The sequence below is a fragment of the Cuculus canorus genome, chromosome 2 (assembly GCF_017976375.1).
Source record: "Cuculus canorus isolate bCucCan1 chromosome 2, bCucCan1.pri, whole genome shotgun sequence".
Taxonomy (NCBI): domain Eukaryota; kingdom Metazoa; phylum Chordata; class Aves; order Cuculiformes; family Cuculidae; genus Cuculus; species Cuculus canorus.
The window spans coordinates 63,048,964-63,073,453 of NC_071402.1; the positions used below are offsets into that span (position 1 = coordinate 63,048,964).

The 24,490-nt window shown below is 35.6% G+C and overlaps 1 protein-coding gene across 7 annotated transcripts in view; it reads left to right on the top strand.

The window, feature by feature from the left end:
* The window catches only part of ZNF236 (zinc finger protein 236), an 83,345-nt gene that overhangs the window by 48,966 nt on the left and 9,889 nt on the right, over nucleotides 1-24,490 (top strand). For 4 of the 7 annotated variants that reach the window (XM_054057333.1, XM_054057335.1, XM_054057339.1 and 1 more), the window contains exons 14-30: nucleotides 243-503; nucleotides 757-1,004; nucleotides 1,688-1,789; nucleotides 6,739-6,890; nucleotides 8,015-8,121; nucleotides 8,216-8,367; nucleotides 8,482-8,694; nucleotides 9,119-9,398; nucleotides 9,808-9,911; nucleotides 11,278-11,643; nucleotides 13,658-13,803; nucleotides 15,039-15,282; nucleotides 15,832-16,011; nucleotides 17,096-17,248; nucleotides 18,011-18,201; nucleotides 19,787-19,918; nucleotides 23,116-23,313. In XM_054057333.1, coding sequence (XP_053913308.1) covers nucleotides 243-503; nucleotides 757-1,004; nucleotides 1,688-1,789; nucleotides 6,739-6,890; nucleotides 8,015-8,121; nucleotides 8,216-8,367; nucleotides 8,482-8,694; nucleotides 9,119-9,398; nucleotides 9,808-9,911; nucleotides 11,278-11,643; nucleotides 13,658-13,803; nucleotides 15,039-15,282; nucleotides 15,832-16,011; nucleotides 17,096-17,248; nucleotides 18,011-18,201; nucleotides 19,787-19,918; nucleotides 23,116-23,313 — 3,229 coding nt within the window. The remainder of the gene's footprint in view (nucleotides 1-242; nucleotides 504-756; nucleotides 1,005-1,687; nucleotides 1,790-6,738; nucleotides 6,891-8,014; nucleotides 8,122-8,215; nucleotides 8,368-8,481; nucleotides 8,695-9,118; nucleotides 9,399-9,807; nucleotides 9,912-11,277; nucleotides 11,644-13,657; nucleotides 13,804-15,038; nucleotides 15,283-15,831; nucleotides 16,012-17,095; nucleotides 17,249-18,010; nucleotides 18,202-19,786; nucleotides 19,919-23,115; nucleotides 23,314-24,490) is intronic. The other 3 variants (XM_054057334.1, XM_054057337.1, XM_054057338.1) reach the window with 3 other exon arrangements.

Consider the following 24,490-nt stretch of genomic DNA (forward strand, 5'->3'; position numbering starts at 1 on the left):
GAGATTGGACTATAGAACATAATTAAAACTGCCAGACAGTACTGCTTCTAGTCCTGCCAGTGATGACATGTAGATTGTTTATAATTTATTCAGGCTTTAATTGCTGGATTTTGGTAGTTGAGGCCTTTGCGATCCAACCAAAAGTTAGTTGGTTTATTCTGCTTATTTTAGAAGTTAATCTTTTAATAGCTTTGTAAATGAAATTGTTAAATCTACTGTAACTTCTGCTTTCTCTTAAAAAGGTCACATACTGGTGAAAAGCCATTTAAGTGCTCTCAGTGTGGAAGAGGTTTTGTGTCAGCTGGAGTTCTGAAAGCACATATTAGAACACACACTGGATTGAAAGCTTTTAAGTGTCTTATATGCAACGGGGCCTTCACTACTGGTGGTAGCCTCAGGCGACATATGGGGATCCATAACGACCTTCGACCATATATGTGTCCGTATTGTGAAAAAACATTCAAAACATCACTAAACTGTAAAAAACACATGAAGACTCATAGGTATGTTTACAGTTTTTATATGAATCCTTGAATGTATTTCAGTACCCCTTCCTTAAAGATACTTGCAAAGGCAGCTTTGCTCTGTAGCAAGTGCTGATGATTGAATAATGGTGTTTATTTATGGATCGCAAACACTTAGTAGATCTAATGGTATAATAAATTGTGTTGTATAATAAAACTAAAAAAGTTCACGTAAATAGTAAGGATAACTGTAACTGTACCCATAAAATGACCTTCTTACCTTTCTTTGCAGATACGAACTTGCACAGCAACTCCAGCAGCATCAACAGTCTGCTTCGATAGACGATTCTACAGTAGACCAGCAGAGCATTCATGTTTCTACACAGATGCAAGTGGAGATAGAAAGTGATGAGCTACAGCAGTCAGAAGCTGTTGCAACAGATCAGCCGACTATTTTAGAGTTAGACCAGCAGCCAGTAGTAGGCACAGAAGAAACAGCACTAGAACAATTGGCTGATCAGCCTTTAGAGCAAGATGAAGGTGAGTATTTGAAAGATGATGTATATAATGAGCTAGGTAAGTTTACAAGTTCTCAAATAGCTTTTTATTCACAAATTTTAGTGGTTTGGGTTTCAATACTATGCAAGTAAATGACTAGAAAAATACATGGAGTAAAAGCTAACTACTTAAAGTAGTTTCATTCATTGGTGTTTAGGTTTACTGTTAAAAATATAAAAAGATTGTTTAAGGTTTGCACTATTTAGTCATATCAAACAAAACTACCCAATAAATACATTGAAAAATACTACAATGTGCACTAAATGTAACCATGTTGCCTCTATTATTAGTAAAAAGCACTAGATAGTCTACTTAGGAAGGAATATTTGTGTTTTAAGATGGGAGAAAACAAATTATTTCATGTATCATATTAGTAATAGTGGAACAAAGCATTTGGTTTTGCTTATCTGCTCTTCTTCATGATGTAATGAGTTAGCTAGCAGGTACTATCGGGGAATATAAGTAAAGCCTATGATTGACAAAGATTTAAACACCTATTCAGCCAATAATTTTGTATTTATTTTTAATGCAGTAAAAATCCAGATGACTATAAAGTGTAAGTTCTTGGGAACAACAGAATTATCCAGTAATTATGTCCTCTTTTCTTTGTGTGTTTTTCCTTTTCTTTTTTTCCCCTTTTTCTCCTCTTCTTTTCCCCATTACAGATAGGTTTGTCACATCCCAGCATGCTTTACAGGAAAACATCACTCAATTTGAACAACAAGCTATAACACAGCAGCCGTTTGATCAACAGGGCTTATCACAAGGTTAGTAATTATTTAATAAAGGTTTTTAAAGTGATTTTTATAAATCTGGCTTTACAGCATAGCTGTCATCCAGCATTTCAAAAGTGAGCATCCACAGTCAAAGTAGCTGCAATGCAGAGAACTTGCAAAGCTTTATCTTAAATGACTATTTTGAAACTATATTTGGTAAAATATTTGGAGTACTCAAATATAACTATTCTTCACTTTTATGAGCTGGTGTTTAGCCATTACAGTATGGGATTTATAGTCTTATTCTCTCCTTGTTTATGTTGAAATTGCTGTGGCAATAGGCAGTTTACACAACTTACCCCTTCAATATATGTGCTCATAAACTGAGATGATCTGAAACGCGGTCTAAGATTTGACCGAGTAGCTGTTGGGATTAATTATGGAAAAAGACAGTGCCATGTATAATCACATAAAAATCATACTTTCACTTAACCACACCAGTTTCCCTTTGTGTTTTATAAAGCTACATAAATACTGAATTAAGAGATTGTAAACATTTGGAGACTTCTTTAACCTACAAAATACTGAGAACTATGTGTAAGGCTTATGTAGCCTGCAGAGAATAGTGAAATGACTGTGTTCCTTTGCTTTTCACTGTTGGATGTCTTGAATTGTTGCTTGATAGGAGGCTGCTAGTTTTGTTTGGTTTGAGGGGGAGGAATGGAAAGTGTGGGGGTATGTCAAGTGTTTTTTATTTGTTTTGGCTGGGAAGTGTACCTCGCTATCTGACCAGTTGATCTCTTCCTCCTTGTTTCTGACTCCAGCAAATAACTTCATATTTATACAACTGGTAACCAGTAATTGGTATTCTGTGTGCTTAAACTTCGCTGTTTTTAATTTCATTCCCTGTTTAAGTTGTATAGCACCTTTTATAAAAACATAGTTGACTGTGCTAAGTTGTGTGACACTGTGAGGATACAGTATAATTGTTGATTTTAATTCTCTAGGTTTTGCTGCTTTGTATGTAACTGAGAAAAAAAAAAAAAAAAAAATAAAGTCTCTGCCTTTATTAAACAAGACCCAGCCAGGTCTTGTTAAAACTCTACAGGTTATTTTCGTTGGTTGCCTTTTACGGTTTTCCAAACAAATGAAAAGAGATTACAGAAAAGAAATCACAACCTTTCACTCTGCATTAATCAAGAGTGGTGGTGGTTTTTGTTTACAGCTCCTTCAAATGTGAAAATCCAATATATAAACACTGTTTTGTTATCTTATTTAGATTTCAGTTTCTAGGTATGTGTATCTTCTCCATTAAAAAAATACTGAATACTGAGTGATTTCTGAAGAGGGAGGAGACTTTTCTAGATCTCACAAAACAATTCTTTCATCATCAGAAATCTAGGCTGATCATCGGTATGTTATGAAATTGGTACAGAGAATCAGAACACTTGTGATGCAGGTTTTTTTTTAAGTCTCATTTGTATAAGATGTCTCCTATTCTACTTGGAATCTCATCCACAGATTCCCAACTCTTTGAAGTTTCCTTGAAGATACTGGAGCCCTTCAAAATTTTTGAATTTCAGGTAGGTAAGCATTTGCGCGGATGCATGCGTTAAATTGGTCGACCCTCTCCCTATGTCTGCATCTGTGCTTCATGCTCCTAATTTCTTTTTCCTACCAACTAGGCAGAACACTCAAGCTTAAAACACTGTCTTTTTTATCCTTGATTTTTTTTTATTTAGGCTGTGTTCTTGTTTAAAATATTTTGGCTCAGTGTTTATTAATAGAACAACGTAGGAGTTCTGAAAAATCTTCACTAGGTATTTTGATTTTTCTTTCTCCTTTTAAGAAAAGAAGAAAATCTGTGCATTTCAGACAGATGAGGCTGATCTCTAGGTCTGGACAGACCTGTCAGCTTTGTTTATTCTTTCAGGTTTGTTTGTAATACTTTTACAGTATTTCTGATTTGTTCAGATAGGTACTCCTCTCTTCTTCAGACTTGTAAAGAAGTGCAGAACTTATAAAGGTGCTGCTGTATCATAATCTATTATTCATTTGAGCTATATTTGAAGACTGAGGAAAAGGACTTAAGTGTTCTTTGTAGTTTAAATATTCAGGCGTATTCATTTGAAGACTTCTTATTGAGGTCAGATCAACTGAATGGATCTTCTGTCAGAATGCATCTTTGTGTTACTGAATATCATCTGTCATCAAATGTGTTTTCGTATAGATTGTGTCACCTCTTCTTCCTTTGAAGTCTACCTGTAAGCGTGATTGAATGTTAATTCAGTTAGTGATGATAGTAGAGAGATCTTGAAAAACCTACAAGAGATCTTGAAAAACCTACAAGAAGTCCAAATACTCTTGTGTAGCCCACGCTATTACACCCTTGCCACCAGACTGATGTTTGGCTTTCCTAAGAAGCAGATCTGCAACTTCAGAACTTGGAATTCTAATTCTTTCAGTAATTACACATTGATTCCAGTCAGTACTGTTTGGATCGTTCTAACAGTTGCCTTTGGAGCAAACCTACAGAACATTTAATTGTTAGTCACTGACCCCTGCAGAGAAGCACGTGTGCGTGTAGATATGTTTGTAATGTTAGAATTCAAATGATCTGTCAGTAAAGAATTGAAGTTTTATCTAAACTAAAATACTACATTTGCTATGAACTGCTATACTGGTTTCTTATTCTCATGTTGAAAACATAGTTTTCCAATAGTAAACAGATTCCCAAATAATTCTACCTTTTCACTGTGTTTTGTTAATGTAGAAGAGAATAGATTGGATGATGTCATAAAACCCAGAAAAAACAAGCAATGCAAGTGGTTACTTGTACTGAAATAACATAAAATCCAATTCTAAGTTTAGAGGATCTTGTTGTAAGGAACTTTTTGGGAAACAATATATAATGATGAAAATGAGCAGAAAATAAAGGTTCTGAAATTTATTTTTGTCTTTTTCAGACTCAGTGTCTGGTTTTGGTGTTTAGTTTTTGATTTTGGTTTGGCTTTTTTTCTGCTGTTCTGTAGAAATAGCATGGTGGTGGCAAATGCCTTTAAAAATGCATTCAAAATGGTCAGTGTTCTTAAAATTTTGAGTGGAAATTTACCTTTTTAGTAGGTACTGAATAAAATCTGGATGCTTCATGTATTTTTACAGCATTGGTTTATATTTATTCTAGAGCTACCTTCATAAGTAGTATGTTTTTCTTCAGTTAGTTCAAAAATACCTGTAAATTCAGAGCTTTTCTTCCTGAGCATTTTGTTGCACGATCCTGGGAAATTTTTCAGGATGTCAGTAATTTCTTTTATTGCAACACTGCGAAGTGAAAACAGTTCATGGTGCAGTAACTTCTTTTTTCCCCATTTAAGCTAGAAAAAATTACTTGCCAATTTAAAAGCTGATTATTTGTACATTTAAGTTACATCTTTTTTGTTGTTGTTTAGGGTATGAAAATGGTATCAAACTTGCTTCAGTTTCTTGAGATTTGTTTTTTTGTTTTCAGCAAGTGTAGTGGGAATACTATATTTTCATGAAAGTGCTTTTAAAATTTATTTGAAAATAGAAATTAGCAGCCCTCTTATTATCGTAAAGCTTTGCATCACTGTTCTGAAGACTACTTTATTTTGTAATTTCTTTTAAGTAATTTCTTTGAAAAGTAATAAAAATTACTTTTTATTTTGTAATTGAGGTGCAAAGTTCAACTTATTGAATCTATTTCTTATAATCTTGGTTGTTCTAGGAGAGAAAATTATGTACAATTTGCAGCATTAGGTTTGGTGATAAATTACATCCTGAGTAATAATGCTTTGAGGATTTGTTCACATTTGTTAGTTTTCATTCTAAGGTGTAGGCAATAGCATGCAAGTAGGTTTTTTTTTTTCCTATGTTGAGGACAACATTCTTCTGCTCCGAAGAGTATCTTTTGGGAAAATTTCTGCTTAAACTTAACACATCCCAGTTTTTTTAATATACTGTAATTCAAAACGTTCTTCAAGCATTGCTTTTTGGCCTTTGATGCTGTGATCATCTGATGTGGGCTTGTTTCTACCCTGTTTTCATAATCTTCACCCTTTTTGTCCGCTAAAGGCAAACTGCACAGAAATAGTAAATTGCTGCCCTTACCATAATTATTGATACTTGTGGTTTCATTTATTTCTACATAACATTGATTTTTACATATATATATGTATATAAATATATATATTTTTTATATATTTAAAAGAAATATTAGGGCTTAGAGGGCATCTCTAATACTATTAAAAAACCTGGCAATCTGAGCTATGCTTTCCTGGCTCTGAATTATTTACACTATATAATTTCATTTATTCATTTAGAAAAGGAGGTGATTAAGATCTGATATTTCAGAGGAAGAAAACTGAACAAAAATTTCAGATCTTTATGCCTGAAATGTGGATAAAAGTATGTTTATTTTTTTTTTTTACTTTGCAGTTTGCCTTTGAGAGGCTCTACTTTACTATAATCTAAAGAGTGGGAATATGTGGAGGAGATCCAAAGTAGGAGAAAATGGGGTTACTTTATCAGAAACTGGAGTTCTCCTATTGGGTCATCTCCTCCACTCACCCGCCATCCTCCCCACTGAGCTTTGCATCCTTGTGATCGGCTTCCAGTGTAGTTAAGGGAGTGTGGTACCAACGTGGATAAAGGGAGATGGGTCAACCTGTTTGACACATGCATGCTTACGTACAAGAAATTCAAAATTTCAATGGCTCTAAGGTAATTTGTGGCACCCCGAAGAAACTTCAAACAGTGTTTTTCTGTGGAGGAGATTTTCCAATAGAATTCCAGCTAATGGTAAGTAACCCTGTTATACATATTACATAGATGCCAGAAACATGTATGTATTTTGCCACTCAACAGTGAAGAGTATTAAAATTGCTATATGGTACTTCTACTTAATCTCTTTTGAAAATAGTCTTCAAAAATAGTCCAATTTGGTATATTTTCCAGGTTTGTGACTGTTTAATTTCTGGCAGGTTTTACAGTGAATGACAGCTACAATCCACAGACTCAATTTCCAGCTGTACAGCAGTTGCAGGATTCAAGCACACTTGAATCTCAGGCTCTTTCAACGAGTTACCATCCACCAGCTCTTCTTCAGGTTCCAAACACAGACACTATTAATGTAGTAAGTACTACTGGAGGGCAGAATTCATTGTTCTGTGTTCACTGATGAGTTTCTCTGAGCTATTCAATTGGTGATTCACTAAACTGAGAAGTCAGAAAAGTTTCGTGACTTCTGTTCTAAATTGCTTATGTTGAGTAACTGGAAGATAAAAGGGCGGGGCGAGGATAAGTAATCTGTCTAGATCTTTCTAAAAGAAAGTTGTTTGTTCTGGTGCTCAAAACTTAAAAAAGGGCATAATGCTATAAAGTTAGATCGTAAGTCTAAAATGAAGGACCAAATGTTATGAAAATGTACATTATTGCACTATACTGTTCTAGTTCTCTAATTTTTATGGATATAGATATGATGAAGCCATAAAAATAACATTACAAACATGTAGTGGCCATTCATGGAGCTTGCATATTGCAGTTGATGATGTTCTTCTGTTGTTCCCATTGGGTTAAATTTGTAAGAGAGCTTAATTGCTAAAAATATAGTTTAAATAAAAATTTCTTTGATGGTAGTAACATCTAACATGAAGACCATCTGTAGTAATGTGTTTATCATGATGACCTGCATGAATTATTGTCCCTTCATGCTTGTTGGCAAAGGGCAAGTGTCAGTCAGAACTGAGATGGGGTTTGGGATCTGGAAGAGTTTCAGTAATTTCAGAGCTTTCTTCTCTTCAGATCTTGCAGCGTGCTGTCAGTCTTGAGGATTATACTGTCATGGCTTTTGCTTAGAGGAAAAACCTTCTAAAAAGAACTGCAGTCTTGGCACCTCTGTGCATTTTGCTAATCAGTCAGGGGCTTGTACTGGCTACTTCAGTGTTAAATTTAACCCTTCAAATGCCAGAAAAATCTACAAGACTTAAGACACTTTTTTTATCTGGATTCACAGGGAGGTTTAGGTGCACCACATTGTTTATGTATTCCAATTCAGTAAGTGCACATTTTACTCCTTTCTTTGTCACTATGGGAGAGTAAAGGTACTGTTTCACACTCTTAATCTTTTGTCAAAAATTTATGAAAGCTTCATTTTGATTAGCTGTGTTGACTGTAAGTGCTGTAATCTTTTCTTGCCTATTTTTGTGACTTTATTTCAGCATTGTGTTATTGAAATTTACTTGAGGCTTTGATTCCTAGGCTGCTCGCTTGATACAAGATCAGTCGTCGCAAGAAGAACTTGATTTGCATACCCAAAGGCCTAATTTCCTTGAGGATAATGAAGATCAAAGCAGGCGTTCATATAGGTTTGTTACACTTTCCAGTTCTATTGTAGCAGTTGCCTGGTTTGTTATGGCTAGTAATCATTTGCAATTAATGAAAAAAACTTTCTTCTAATAGATGTGAATATTGTAACAAGGGTTTTAAGAAATCCAGCCATTTGAAACAACACGTACGATCTCATACTGGTGAGAAACCTTATAAATGCCAACTCTGTGGCCGTGGCTTTGTTTCCTCAGGAGTTCTTAAGTCACATGAGAAGACTCATACAGGTAACAGTATACCAGCTCTCTATTAGCTTAACTCGCATTTGGGTTTTGTAGATGTCCTGTATTAGTAAACTTTAAACAAATGGCATCCTACTTATTTGTTTCTGTTACTTTAAGGAGTTAAAGCATTCAGCTGTAGCATTTGCAATACCTCCTTCACAACTAATGGCAGCCTTACGAGGCACATGGCAACTCACATGAGCATGAAGCCTTACAAGTGCCCGTTCTGTGATGAAAGCTTTCGAACAACTGTTCACTGCAAAAAACATATGAAAAAACATCAGGCAATCTCCTCAGCTGTAGCAGCAGCTACAGAAACAGGAGGAGGAGGTAAATTGTTTCATTTTTACTCTTACAGTGCTTACTGCAAAACAAGTACAAATGTTTTGGTGGATGACATGAATGCTGTAACAGTAGCATTATAAATTAGCTTTCCAGCATGGATAATGTCTAGTGTCCACAGCCACGGAAATTACTGTTACATAAATTGTTTAAAGAAATTGGTTTTCCAGGAATAGAACTTTTTTTTTCGTCCTAAATTACTTATACCTGTATTTAGTGAATGTAAAAATAAGAATTATAAATCCGATTTTCTTTAAAAGAAAGACATGAGTAGTTAGACCTCTGAACTGAAAGAGAGCCCAAGCATGCGATGTAGTGTCCACGTGTTTAATTATGAACCTTTTTCTTGCTATGTCGGCTGACAGATTAAACTGGAGAGACGTGTGTATTTTTGATTTTTTTTTTAAAATAGTTGCATGTGTTGAAGATGATGATGAAAACTCTGAAAGAACGTCCAGAAAATCTCGTCCTGGTGTCATAACTTTTACAGAAGAAGAAACGGCAGAACTGGCAAAGATTAGGCCTCGAGAAAGTGCCACTGTCTCAGAAAAAGTTCTTGTCCAGTCTGCTGCAGAGAAAGACAGAATTAGTGAGATCAAAGATAAGCAAGCAGAACTGGAAGCAGAGCCCAAATATGCCAACTGTTGTAGTTATTGCCCCAAAAGCTTTAAAAAACCCAGTGATTTAGTCAGGTAAGGAAAGTGAAAGCTTTGTGTATTTTCAGTTCTCTAAATTGTTTACCAGAAACTCATCAGTAACAGTTTCATAAAACATTTGTATGCCTAAACTAAAGTTTGACTAACTTCCATACGTTTTTCTTTTATAACAGTTTAAAAATGTGTCAAAATGTCAGATACCCTTCAGTATGACTAAATCAGCCTTTTCATATTTCTTTTGCATCAGTATTAAAATTATTATTATGAATTATGTAAAAATCAATCTGAAAAAAGGCTTATGCTTAAATCGTCTTCTTTAGTTCTGTTTAATGTAATATATTAATATAAGTATTCAATTCTATAACTAATAAGAAACAAAATAAATTATTTTACAAACTGACATAAAAGTAGAAATTCACATATACATGTATTCTGGAATTATTAGGCATGTTCGTATCCATACTGGAGAGAAGCCATATAAATGTGAAGAATGTGGAAAGAGTTTCACTGTAAAATCCACTCTAGATTGTCATGTTAAAACGCACACAGGTCAGTAAGATTTTTGCATGTCTTTAGAAACTGGTTACTTTCTTTATAGGCTGACTTAATTAAAGATTTTGCAAGGAATAATATGTTTCACTATGATCTGGGAAATGGCAATATGAATGACACCGTTAGGTGAAATTTGGTGTTAGGTGCTTCATTGAATTAATCATATTATGGTATTTTTAATAAACTGTATTATTACGGCTTATAATTGGCTAATAAAGCAGTCATAGTATTAGCTAACAGAAAAAACTATGTATCTATAAGATTTTAATTACAAATCTGCTGTAGCATTTCAATGCCAAATGGTTTTCCTGATCAAGAGGGTAGAGTTGGAGGATTTTATAAAATTAAGTTAAAGAAAAATAGCCCTTATTAGTGTTTGTGCTGCGAAGTAGATTAAAGGAGTACAAAATATTTGAGCATTCAGCTAGTTGAATCGTGCAAGTTGAATATAAACCTAATTTCTGAATATTTAGGCTTTTCTAGTAGATTATTACTTTTCCTGAGAGAGGTTTGATTTTAATTAGTAGTATTTTTCAACCCAAATTTTGCTTAAGTTAGAAAAACAACAACCCTCTTCAAATCTTTTATACTTTTCTTCTTACCACTGAACTTCTTTAATAAACCCAGTCCTAAACCAGTTAATTTCTAAAACTGGCTACAGTTTTGGTAAGATGCTTTATAAGGGTTTTCAAAAATGGAAAAAAAAAAGCAAGCTTTTAATGCTGTAATATGTAATTTTTTCTTATGGAAGCTACCTTTCCAATTTAGAGTATTTGTACTTTCTAACTGCTGTTTAGTACTAAATACTACTCTGGTGTATGTACCACATTTCTGTACTTCTGATTACTTTGAGTTGTATTTTGTTTTAGAATACTATCTCATGTATAAGTTTTATTTGCTTCCTACGTGTAATCCATTAATACTAGTCAGTAGTGAGGTAAAGGCTGAAAAAGAAGAATAAAGCTGCTGGAATTAAAAAGGAAATGAGTGACTAAGTAAGGTGAAGACAAAGGCTGAAGAGGTCAGGATGAAAACTTTAGTTCTCCAGTTTTATGAACTGTGTAGTTCAAACAACTTGATTAGTCAGGAAGCTGAGAGATGGAGAGAGACAGAAACACCAAGATGACGAAATAAAAAAGATTTAACAGCATGTTAAGTTTTAGAAACAGGAAAAAAGTAATATACTCTTCATCGGGAACCTTAATTCATTTGAAAAGCAGCCAAAACTATTAAGAAAAAGCTAGTTATTTCAAATTTATTCTGTTCAAATGAATGAATAATCTATGTCGTTTTAAGTTGTTGGTACAGTATTATTGATTTTTAGAGATTTTATCACTTATTTTTGCTTTTGAAACTTTTCCAGGTCAGAAGCTCTTCAGTTGTCATGTATGCAGTAATCCTTTTTCTACCAAAGGAAGTCTAAAAGTCCACATGCGCCTGCATACAGGAGCAAAGCCCTTTAAATGTCCACACTGTGATTTACGGTTTCGTACTTCAGGGCGCAGAAAAACCCACATACAATGTCATTATAAACCAGAGACAAAGAAAGCTAGGAAACCAGTTGCACGTACGTCAGCTGAGGGACTACAACCAGTCAGCCTTATTAATTCATCCTCAACAGACCCTAATGTTTTCATCATGAATAACTCCATTTTGACAAGTCAGTTTGATCAAAATTTACTTCAGCAAGGACTTGTGGGACAGGCTATCCTGCCTGCTTCAGTGTCAGGTAAAAATGAATGACTTTTTTGGTGGTGTTGTTATGATCAAGTACTGAACTTCTCTAAACTATAATAGAAAGTAAATTATGCTAAACACTACTTCCAAACAGGTAAGAGATGTACTGAATTCATGATTTGATGCATATCGTTGACAAAAGTAGAAATTTCTTTATTTAAGAATGAAGGGGAAAATGTATGCAATGCACCTAAAAAGATCTTTTCAGTTCTGCCGTGATGTTACACTGAAGAAAGGAAGAAAATACAGATAACAAGTAGTTGGAGTATTTGTGTTCCTTTTGGTAGTACTCTATTGCCTTTCCTTAAAAAAGAGAGAAACAAGCCAGTTGTTCTGCAAGCTTTCCATTCCGTAAGATTTATTTTATATTCAAGCACTGGATCATAGAGCAAAGAAAAGTTTGTCTACGTTAGTTACTTACATAAGTAATGAAGTGTGTGTCTTAAGTGTGCGTGCTCTGTTGTACATGTGTAATTACATCTGAAATAAAATTACCACACCATACTCGAACAAACCTCAACAAAAAAAACCAACCAAAAAAACAACAAACCAAGAAAAGACTTTGGTGATACAAAAAACTACTAGTGTTTTTTAATACTAGGGATGTATACTAAGTAATTAATGTCTAGGATCCAAAGCCTTGCCAATTGACAGGCTACAGCTGCCTTAGCACATTAAATGTGCCACAGACCATTCTTTGACTCTGAGGTTAACTGACGCAGAATACCCAACATGCTTCATGCTGCAAGTAAATGACCTTTTAAGAATCATCCTTGCTAACTTCAAAATTGATTTCAGGAATTGTTCACGTAAGTGCTAGTTGGCCTTGGGCAAAGTTAGCATAGGGATGGTTTTAAGAGCAAAATAGTGTTCAGCTGTCTGGAAATGTTCCCTGTTTAAATTTGTGACTTAAACTGTAGGTCTAGGACTGTCTGTCTCTCAGTTTGGAATGTGAGACTTCGATTTTTCTGTACATCTTTGGTGCTTTTTTAGTACATATCTATGATTTTGAAGGTATGCCCACAAACTCACAGTAGTGTATCAGTCTCATATTTAACTGTAGTCATTCCAACTTATCTGATTGGATGTAAACTGTTGTCCAACAAAGTGGTGGTTCTTCAGAAGATAGTGGTAAATGTTATTTGATAGGCACTATTTGTGATAAATTTGTGATTAAAAACTGTGATATTTGCTCGGATTTTTGAGTGAACGTGAGCAGGACTCACTAACATGTTCAGAAGTCCTAGAAAGAGGCGGGAACCTTCTTAGATTGAAATTGATGATTTCCATTTTGCTTAGAGTAGGTATTTCTTGGTCTTATTGTAAAGCAGATTTATTATACTGGAGGATTCTGGAGAGGGAAGCATAAACGTTTTTGAAGTCTCAACCGAAACAGAATGGTTAATCATACTGAAGATGTTTAGAGAAAAAGGCATGTCAAATACAAGGTGGTTTTTTTTCCTTGTGTTGTCTCAAGACATTTTGTAGAGATGGTCTGTTCAACTTCTAATATTAGGAGCTTTAAGTCCTAAAGTTTTTGTATTTCACATGCTGATGTGCCTTTATTTCCATCCACATGAATACATGGGATGAACTTTGATACCTTGAACCATGTTTGTGCTGTACACAAATGTGGCAGTACCTTTCATGTGTATATTCAAAATCAGAGTGTGCTTATCATGTGAGTGCTGCTCATATCTAGGTGTGGCACACTCTTCAAGGAAATTTATACCACATTTCTTCAGATTTCCAAAGCTGCTCCAAAGTGGTTCTTGTTTTGTAAGATGCTAGGTAGTGCTTAAATTATAATAATAATCCTTAAATTGCATAAAATTTATGAAGCTTTGAAACAGGCAGTCATCTGCATCAGGTTATTTTATTAGCGTTTATGAATGTGTGTGCGTGTATGGCTTTTGTATTTATTTAATGTATAAAAATAAAGAAGCTAAAAGAAGCAGTCACTAATGATAAGAAAAGCATTATAATATGACTGTTTTCTTTGCTAGCTGGAGGTGACTTAACTGTGTCCTTGACAGATGGTAGCTTGGCCACTCTTGAAGGCATACAGTTACAACTTGCTGCTAATCTGGTTGGACAAAATGTTCAAATTTCTGGAATAGATGCCACCAGTATTAACAACATAACATTACAGGTAGGTTGCTCACAGTTTCTTGCTTTTAATTGTGTAGAGTCATCTTTAAGGGCTAATGGAGATTTAAGGAGCATATAATATATAGTTGCAAAGAAGTTCTCTTGAGTTGAGTGAAGCACGTGGCAATTCCATGCTGTATCAGTTGTACCATGTTAGAAGACTTACACAGTAGTTACACAGTGGTGGTTTCTTTTCTGTTCTTGTTCCTTTCAATTTGTCAGGGTTTTTTTACACTCTGGTATTTTGGCAAATTGCTTTTAAGTCTGTGGTTTTGATCCTAATTGCATTTTGTCTTTTCACTTTGAAAGCATTTCAGGCTAAAGCTCTCCACCCCCTCCCCCAAAAGACACCTCCTCTAGGAACAAATCAACCCAAAGTATTGCACAAGATGATTTTTCCCTTAACACAAGACACCAGTGTTATTATGCAAACTTTTAATATTTGGTTTCACAGTTTAAATTCCCGTTGAACTTGTAAAATGAGCAACAGAAAAAAGCAAGATGATTGCATTAAAAAATTTATATTTAAAATTATATGAAATAATGATTTTTCTGAAATTTAATCAGTTTCAGAGAATCATTGAGGTTGGAGGAGAGCTCTGGAGGTCACCAGGTCCAACCCTGAGGTCAAGGAAAGACCCACTTCAGAGTTACATTGAGTAGCACAGAGTCTATTTGAGAAGTTTTTAGCTTAAAACAAAAAGAAACATGTTTTAGTTTTGTTTCTCTCAGTCCCCAAACACTCATCCCTGAAGACTAAGGTGTCTGTTCTTAGTGATCGAGAACAGATGTTTGACTGTGAACTGAGACCTTAATGAGCCCTAGAAGCTGAAAAAATAGATAAGTTCTGATATCAATCTTATTTGCTCTGTACCTTTTTGCTTTCAAAGACTTGAAGATAGTGATGAGTGTTACATGCAACAGTACAGCAGTACAGAATGCCAGCATTGTGGCTACCTAGTGCCCAGCATGCTCACATGTAACTAAAAATCTTCATTTCCCGAACATTTCGCTAAGGGAGGGATCTACGGTTGAAGACTGTAGACATATTGACTTTGGAGACTGGCTATATACAGATGCTTTTTTTAAAAAAAAAATTAAATTGTTTAATTACAAAGTTTTAATATTGTATCTACCCCATACACAAGCCTTTGAATTCTAAATTTATGTTAAGACTATTCACTTAACCCATATTTGTTAACTTCAGATTGATCAGGTTGGAAACTTGCTTTTCAGATTGATCCCAGCATTCTACAGCAGACGTTACAGCAGAGTAATGTACTTGCTCAGCAGTTAACTGGAGATCCCAGTATGGCTCCACAGAATCCCTCCCTCCAGGCAGCAGAAAATGCAGTGCCAGCTAATGTGGTTATTCAGCCTATATCAGGCCTGTCTTTGCAGCCCACAGTAACATCATCTGCCAACGTGACAATAGGATCCCTATCAGAGCAAGAGTCTGTGCTGACAACCAGTGCTAATGGTAAGCAGCATCAAGATTCTTATTGTGCCTTGGTTTTTAATTGTCGTGTTAGCTATAGAAAAATCTGCCCCCTGCCACCAAATGAGCATATGGTTCTTATATCGGCAAGTTTTACAACTTTTTTTTTACTGGTTTTGAATATGATTTTATCAGAAGATAGACTGTCTAATGAAAATATTAAAGAACATTTAGAATCTTGGAATCATATAATCATTGAGGTTGGAAAAGGTCTCTAAGATCATGAAGTCCAACCATCAGCCCAACCCTACCATTTCTACTAAAAGCAGGCATTTATTGATAGTATATACAAACATGCAAAATCCCTGCTCTTAACTTGCAGAGGAATTAATTGGAAGTGAAAACAATTTCTTCTTTCAAGCACAAGTTCTAACGTCTTACCTATCTTTAGTAGCAGTCTAGACAATGTATTAGTTGGTTTAATAATTTTGTTTATTATAAAGAATAGAATCTGTGTAACTACTAAAAAGAATAGAATATGTAAAGAGAGAATCTGATGGAAATTTTTTTGTTCTACCTGCTTACATTTAGGTGCACAGGACATCTCTCAAGTCATGACTTCACAGGGTATGGTGTCATCTTCAAACGGGCAACATGAGATAACACTGACCATAAATAATTCTAGTTTGAGTCAAGTTCTGGCTCATGCTTCAGGTTCTACTACGACAAGCTCATCAGGAAGTCCTCAAGAAATCACTCTTACAATATCTGGTTGGTGTTTTTAATGAATCTTTAATGGTACCAGTTCTTCATTTTATAAGGTAGCTCTACGATAGCATTTGAGGGTATTTTCACTGTCCACACTTTTCCTGTGGAGTGTCTTTTATATTCATTTATATTCATTAGCTTTAGCAGTTATTACCCAAACCTGGTTTTTTTAAATCAAGTACATTTGCTTTGAGGGTTTGTGTTGGATTGGTTCCCTATTTTACTCATAGCATCTGTTCAGGAGGTGTTTTTGAGTGGCAAAGTCTGTATAACTAGTTCTTATTTTGTTGTGGTGCCTCACTTGAGGTAGTGCACCAGATAATACCAAGATGAAAACAAGTGTGGCAGGCATTGGGGATGACTATCGAATGTAACTTTGTTAAAATATCTGTGAAGCCATGTTTTAATACACGTTCTGACCATTTTTCGAGGTATAACTGTAGCTATTACTTCTGGATTCTTTTTGAAAAAATCTAGACCAAGTTTATTAATGCCTCTAAGAGGCTGATCCTATATACGTTATGAATAGCTTTCCATTTCTGCCAAAGACAATTTGTATTTTGTATCATGACATTACTTCGATAGAGTCAGTATAATATGCAGTGCTTTCTTCTCTCTTCCTTTCTTTTTTCCCAGTTTCTTTATTCTATTTATCTTTTCTCTTTTTCCGTTTTCTGTAATGTGTTTAGGTTTGTGTCATGACAATAATGTCCATGTTAAGGTGTCATATTCTGCCCCCTGTGTTTTTCCTGCTCGTTAATGGATGTTTGCTCATTAGTGAAAATGGGGTGTAGATGTCCAGTAACTGATAGAGAATGTGTTTTCAGTTTCTGTATGGTCTATATTTGTTGACCATCCACGAAATTAACACCATGTGAAAGTGATGTCTTTTCTAAAAGAGGACATGTTCAATGCAATTCACTATTCATATAATAGATTAAAAATATTGGAAAAATTGAAATTAATTTTGCATTTTGGTTGTATTTTCTACTTTTATTCTTTTATGATTATTTATTTATAGTTCTGAGTACAGTAACAGAATAATGTTGAGACATTTCCAGTTATAATAGGACTAATTTCTGTTCAGGCCAAGATCTTATACAGCATAATTCTGGAAGCAATGATCTGAATAGTGGCTTAAGGCTGACAGCACCAACCATCAGCAGCCAGACTACAGGTGCTACATTAACTATAAGCAATGACCAGCTTCTTTCTCAGAGCACTTCACTAAATGCTACAGGTATGCATACTGTGTGTTTTGTATTTAACTATAGTAACAGTTTGTTAAAAAATAGATGTCAGACCAGATAACTAAATCTGAGAGGGTATAATCTTGTGCATTATGATTCAAGAACTACGTGGCTTTGTGTGTTTTCTCACTAGCCTCAAACTGTTAGGCCAATGTAAATGAGCTTTGCTCCACTGAGTAATAAGCAAATGAAAAGAAGACATATTTAAAATTAATACTTTGAAGCAGTTAAAGGAATATTGAAGGATTATTTCTGTAAATTAGATGAGGAAATTGATACATTTGCTGTCAACAAATGATAATATTTATATCAAATTTGCACTAGTGTTCAAATTTTGATATTTTAAGTGTATCAATGTCTGTTTATATACACGCACAAATGTAAGTTTATAGTAGTTCATACTTTCAACCGGTTGTCAGGTAGAATTGGATGCACTGATTGAATGGAGCAGTTTGCACTAGTACAGACTTATTACTGATATATAAAAGTTTTTTCACTCTTATGCATACTTTTAATTTTCTCCATCTTCCTTTCACCTGTCTCCTTTTCATGGCTTCCTTTAGTGCTTATCTGTAAAGCAAATCTGCTTTAATATCATACCGGGGAGGCCTGCTCCAGAGTATCCTGTAAGATTTTCATGTTAAGACGTGCTCTTGTGATAGAAATTAAGTTAAAATCTTAGATACAATCTTATTTTAATTTACGTATGTAATGGGTTTGGGGTTTTTTTACTATTTTTGCGTACCTTCCAGAACTTAATACATCAAGTGGAACAAACCTTCCTTCAGCAACACCTATATCTCAGTCAACAGTTTCTGCCCAGAATTTGGTAATGTCCTCATCAGGAGTTGGGGGAGATGGTAGTGTCACCTTGACTCTTGCTGACACTCAGGGAATGTTGTCAGGTGGTCTTGATGCAGTTACACTTAATATCACTTCACAGGTAAGAAATGCTCTTCTGGACAAACAGTTAAGCAAATGTTACTGTCATACAGGGAAAAGGTGAAGGGTTTTGCTTAGAAAATAACTCTGTCTTGTTAACTTTCTTTCTGTGAACAATGTGTGCACACTGGCATCTAGGAGCAAAGGATATGTAAAAATACAGAAATTTTGCAGTTTTTTTGGTTTTGTGGGCTTTTTTGGATTTTTTTGCAATGAACAGATACGTTCTAGAGTTTCAAACATTCAGATCAGGTTTCCATGGTAAACTAAACTGTGTACTTCATTATCACTATTCAGTAATACATCTTAGTATTCCTAAACCTTTTATTGTTTAGTGCAGTAAACTTTTCATTTACTTCTTTTTGCATGAGAGTTGAACATCAGTTGTGATCATTCCTTTCATAGCAAATAACAGGACAGAATCTAAATTAAATTGATTGTCTTTAATAACTGGTAGGATTATAAGAAAATTTATAAAAATAGTGCTCTTTAGACTATCGTCTCTCTAGCAGCCTTAGTTTTGTTTTTATCATAATTTACATTTCTTTGTGGTGTAAAGAACTGCCTGAGAAGACTTGGAGACTAGAACGTGAAAATTAAGGGTGGTTGTGTGATTGCCATTTCAGTGTATATTTGACATATGAAAGTTTGGGCTGTTTCTTCGACTTTCATGGCTGAACTAGGTTTAGATTGTTCTTTACTTACTCTTTGACCCAAATTAAAATGTGTATATAAATGAAAGACTATTTGTCTGGCATAAGGTATGATTAAACCTGGTGAAGTGAAGTTTGTGAGAATGTTTATATGCTTCTCCCTGCAGTTTTGCTCTGGAAGGGGAAGAAAAGTCTTCTTAAATAGTTCTAGTGACATTTGCCATTTCTGGCATCACAGATTAACAAAGCAACATTTGGTCTCATTTCAGACTTCGTAATAATTTGCACTTAACAGTGTTGATGTTTCTTAAGACTATGCCTGGCAGGCATAAATAAAAACAATACACCGTTTTGAATAGTGTGCAAATAGTCTATATTGCAGGAACCTTGTTAAATAGGCTGGTAGTAAATAAAGGTACTGTGTTTCCTGGGGAAAATGAAAAATGTTCAATAGTAAAGTAGAAATAGAAGTAGTAGTGTGATATTAGTTATTGTGTATCATAATTAGTAATTTTGTACCTTGATTTCATGTATTTTAGAAGTCTGATTAATCAAGAGATTCAAAAAAAGGAAGTAATTGTGGGAAGACTAATGTAAAGCAGAATAGAAGGGTTAAAGAAAAAGTTAGCTGAAGAGAAAAAACACAAGAGAAGGCTGAAACGTTCAGCACTTGATGCAGTGCTGGGAAAAATTAATCGGAACTAAATCTGTACTCTTACAGACTTCCAGCTGTTGTTACCTTAAGATGGTAGACTTAAAATTGAAGGAAGAAAGGAGAGAAAACAGTAATATTTGTTCAGATAGGATTCTGGAATGGACTTGTTCAAGAAACAAAAGTAGTTTCAATGTATAAAAAAATATACATGACTGCAATTGGCTCTTTAAATATAGTTATTGTACCATTTTTCCCCCTTTTTCTCCCCTTTTTGATAGGGTCAGCAGTTCCCTGCTATACTAACAGATTCCAGTCTCACTAGCCAAAGTGGATCAGGCTCGCAGCAAGTCATACTGGTGAGCCACACACCCCATTCAGCATCTGCAAACTCTGATGAAATAACATATCAGGTAGATACAACATATTTCTGTGTCTTTTGTGGGTAAAGGACATTATTTAGTTGAAATACTGGAATAATTCCTCTATATCCTGACGCAAGAAGGCTGACATCATTCCTTATTAATAGTGTTGGGAAGAGGTTCATTGTGACTTCAGTCACCCAGATTCTGTTTAAGTTTAAAACTACTTTTTCATATATAAAAGAGAAGTGCAAATAGAATGTTTCTTTCTACAAATTAAATATCCATGCTGTCAACATAAGCTGCTCAAAAAAATTCCCAGTTTGTAATTGGGTAATAAAGACTAAAGCTGAGAGCTGTGGAAAAATACAGCACCTGTTGCTACACCTTTTCCATTCTGTTTTTGTAACCAAGTTGCTTTAATGCTGGAGCAAAGTAGTGTCTCTTCGACTTCTCGTGTATTTGAATTTCAATTGAAACTTTTACATGTGTAATATAGTATTAATACTGGAAGAAGTAGTTCAGGCTTCTCTTGTTGGAGGCAAAATGAATGTTTTCAACCAACCTGGTAATGCAGGCTCTACAATAGGAAAAAATGGGATAGGCAGATGGTGGCCCACTATCAAGTGAGGAACTGGTGGACTGGATTGGCAAGTTGTGGCTGATAGTGTTCTTGGGAAAACTGTCACAACCGTCTGTCTATCTGGGGTGCCTGTACACTGATGCATGCAGCATGGGGAACACACTGGAGAAATTAGAAGTTTACACATAGTTGCAGAGCAGCGATCTCATTGGAATTGGAGAGGGAAGGTGCTACAGCTCACAAAACTGCAGTGCTGCTGTAGCTGGATTCAGGATCTTTAGGAAGGATAGACTGGCAAGACAGCAGCAGGAATGTAGGGAGTTCTGCCTGGATGATGAGCCAACTAAGAGCTTGTGGATATGGATTGGCAAGTAGACTGATGTGCGTGATTGTTAGCCATCTGCTATGGATCACCTGATCAGGAAGAAATAGATGATGAAGTTTTCATCTTGGTCTAGTGCAGCCTGACATAGCTGACCCTTCTTGAGTACGGGAGTTGGACTAGGTAATCTCAAGAGCCCTTTCAAATCTAAACAACTCTGTGATTCGAAGTCCCTGGTCTACATGAGTTATTTCAACCTGCCTAAGATCTGCTAGAAGGGCAACAAGCAAGGCACAAGGAATCTAGGAATTTTGATGATAACTTCTTGATACAGCTGACTGAGAAACCAGCAGACAGAGGTGGTGTTCTGGGCCTGATAATTGCATACAAGGAAGAACTGACTTGGAATGTGAAGGTCAAGGGCATCCCTTGTTGCAGCGACTATGAGGTAGTGACGCTCAGGATCATGAAGGAAGGAAATAAGGCAAACGGCAGAACAGCCCTGGGCATCAGGAGAGCAGAGTTTGGTCTGTTCAGGGATCTGTTTGAAATAATTGTATGGTAAGCAGACCTGGAGAGAAGGAGAACCAGGAAAGCTGACTGATTTTAGATGTTGTCCTCCAAACTCAAGAGTCGTCAATCCTGGTGTGTAGGAAGTCAAAGGCAACAGGAGGCCAGCATGGAGGAGCAAAGAACTTCTGACAAAGCTCCAGTTTTATAAGGAAGCAGACGTAACTGGAAGCGGTATCAGGTGACTGTGATGGAGGACAGAGACACCATTCAAGAGGCAGGCATGAGTTTAAGGAAACCAAAGCCCAACTGAAACTGACTTTGAAAGGGACATAAAATGTAACAAGATGGACTTTTACAGGTATATCAGCAACAAAAGGAAGTTGGTTTGTCATGCTGCTAATTTGGGCAGAGAACCTGGTGACAGAATATTTGAGAGTAATGTACCAAGTGTTTGTTCTTGCTTCATTTTTACTGGTAAGATACGTCTTCTGCAGTCTCAGACCACCAGGATCAGTGGAAAAGGTGCAGTGCAGCAATGAATGCGTACTCTCAGTAGAGGAGGATCATACACAAATCACTCATGAGTGCGATGGGAGCTGGCCGGTGTTACCATAAGACTGCTGTCTGCTGTCTTTGAAAGGTCGTGGTGATCAGGAGAAGTTCCTGAGGACTGGGAGAAAGCAAAAGTTGCTCCTGCCTTCGAGGAGGGCAAGTTGGGGAACCTGGAGGAATACAGAGCAGTCCCTAGGAAGGCAGTAGAGCAAATGTTCTTGGAAATGCTTTCCAGGATTATGAAGGGTGGGAAGCAGAGATTTATGGAGAGGAAAACTTGCCTGACTAACCTGGGAGCCTTCCACAGTGAGGTGACTGCCTTGGTAGATGAGGAGAGCGGTGGATGTGGTTTGTCTTGACTTTAGTAAGGCTTTTCATGTTGTCTCCCATAACCTCCTTGTAGGCAAGCTGATGAAGTATGGGCTAGTTAAATGGAATAGTGAGGTGGATTGAAAACTGGCTGAACCCTTTTGCTGGTCTCAAAAGGGTTGTGATCCTTGGATCGAAGTCCATTACAAGGCCAGTCATCCTGAGTAATTCAGATTTCTACTTCCTTTATCTTTTCTTCATCTTCATGTGTTTCTTTCTGTGTTACTGTATTCAAGATTCTTTTGTATCTATAAAGTTGAAGGAATTTGGTGTTCTTTTCTCTGAAGACAGTGAAATATTTCCAAACACCTTTCATTGATTAAAGCAAACAAAAAATGCAGTACAAACCTATCCAACTTCTATCAACTTTTCATCATGTTTCAGTACTTCTGGAACTTTGTGTTGGTAGCTTAGAGCTGTACTTCCTTATGAATAAGAGTCCATAAGGAAGAAATTAAACGAATAGGGAAAAAAAAATTCTTCTCCTATAGAATCAGAGATACTTCATTTGTTGTCTGTAATGTTTTTGGCTTTGGATTGTGTTCAGTGACAATATGAGAATCCTCTGAGATGCTCAGGAATATAAAAGTGAATATAGAACAATATGGATGCAAACATATTCTGCTTATAATGCATAAACAAATTTGATAATGATTATCATTTGATAATGAATATTATATAATAATCATTTGATAATGATTATTATAATCTGTTTTCTTGCAATACACATGTCATTCTTAAGAGCAATGAAAGACTAGTTCACTTTTACGTATAACTTATTTCCTTTGTGTGAGTGAGTTGCTTGCAAGTACTGTCCAAAAATTGGTTATGTTGAGGTAGATTTTGATGGATAAACAGCTGTTGTGGATGTGTCTATGCAATTGACCGTGTTTTGTAAACTTGTTATAGGTGACAGAGGTTTCTCCTAACGTGACTAAAAGCGGTCAAGCAGAAAAAGAAAGTCGCGTGCACCAGTGCTTTGAGTGTAGCCAAACCTTCTCTTCAGCCACCATGCTGATGCACCATAGTAAAGAGGTTCATGGCAAGGAAAGAATACATGTCTGCCATGTCTGCAATAAAGCCTTTAAGCGAGCAACACATCTCAAGGTATTTGGTAATAACAATTGATTGTTCTGTTAACTCATTAACTCATTCTTCTGTTTTGGACTTTGTGATATTCCTGAAAGGTACCTATTTATCCCCTTACCTTTCTTTTCACAGCATGAGAGGTGTGCATCTGAGAGAGAGAGTCTAAGTGATAATGTATACACAAGTAGAGAACTTTTTCCTGGATCATGGGGAGGATTTTAATGCATATATGCAGAATGAAAAATGTGAATGCTTGTCATGCAAATAATAGTGCCAGAAAAAGATTTCACTTACTTTATTCACTTATGCGTCTTATCACTGCTAATCCTGATTTCCAGAAGCTTTTGGAGTCTACACGATCTATCTGCTTTGCCTTCTTATCGTTTCACTTTTAGGTGCTCTGCCTAGTTGGGTACAAGTGACATCTGTAGAGGAAGTATTTGTTGGTTTTAAATATCCTTAAATTATTGCTATTGTCTGGTGACATTTTTATGTAGTTTTCTCTAGGTTATGAAAAACCTGATACTTCTAAGTCCTTTAAAAAAACTAGTGGGTTTAATTTTTTCATTAGGTTGTAGAATGTTCCTATTAGGAATATTGGGCTATACTAGACAAATGGTATGGCCAGGCCAGCATCCTATCTCTGAGAGATACTAAATGGCAGTGATTTGAAGTGGTTTACATAAAAAGCAAACTGCATTATAACTTGCCCATAATTTTGCCAGTTTACCAGAATTTATAGCAGGAAATGTTTGGAGCCAAAGGCAATGTATTAGGTAGCTCTTAGGAGAGCTTTTCAATAGATTTCCTTTCACTTCAGTGTTGTATTTTTAGGAAATATACCCAGTTTGTGAAGTTCACCACCTTGGAGTGAACATGTGTGTCATCCAGACTACTGGTCCATGGGAAACTGTCACAACAGTTTAACAGTTAACCTCTGGCTTAGGAGAAATTTTCTACGGAAAGAAATAAATACAGTATTGATCGTGGTATTCCTTAAGTCATGATAACAAACCCCCAAATATCATTCTCTTTTCATTTTGTTTTCTGAGAACTAGCTGGTGTTACTTTTTTTTAATAATTAAAGCTTGATTTCTATTATGTACAGGGCCCAGGTTAAAAATAAAACAAGGAGAATTCCTACCCTAATATGGCCTTTGGATTATTATCCTTTATTGCTTTTTTATGTAGGCAG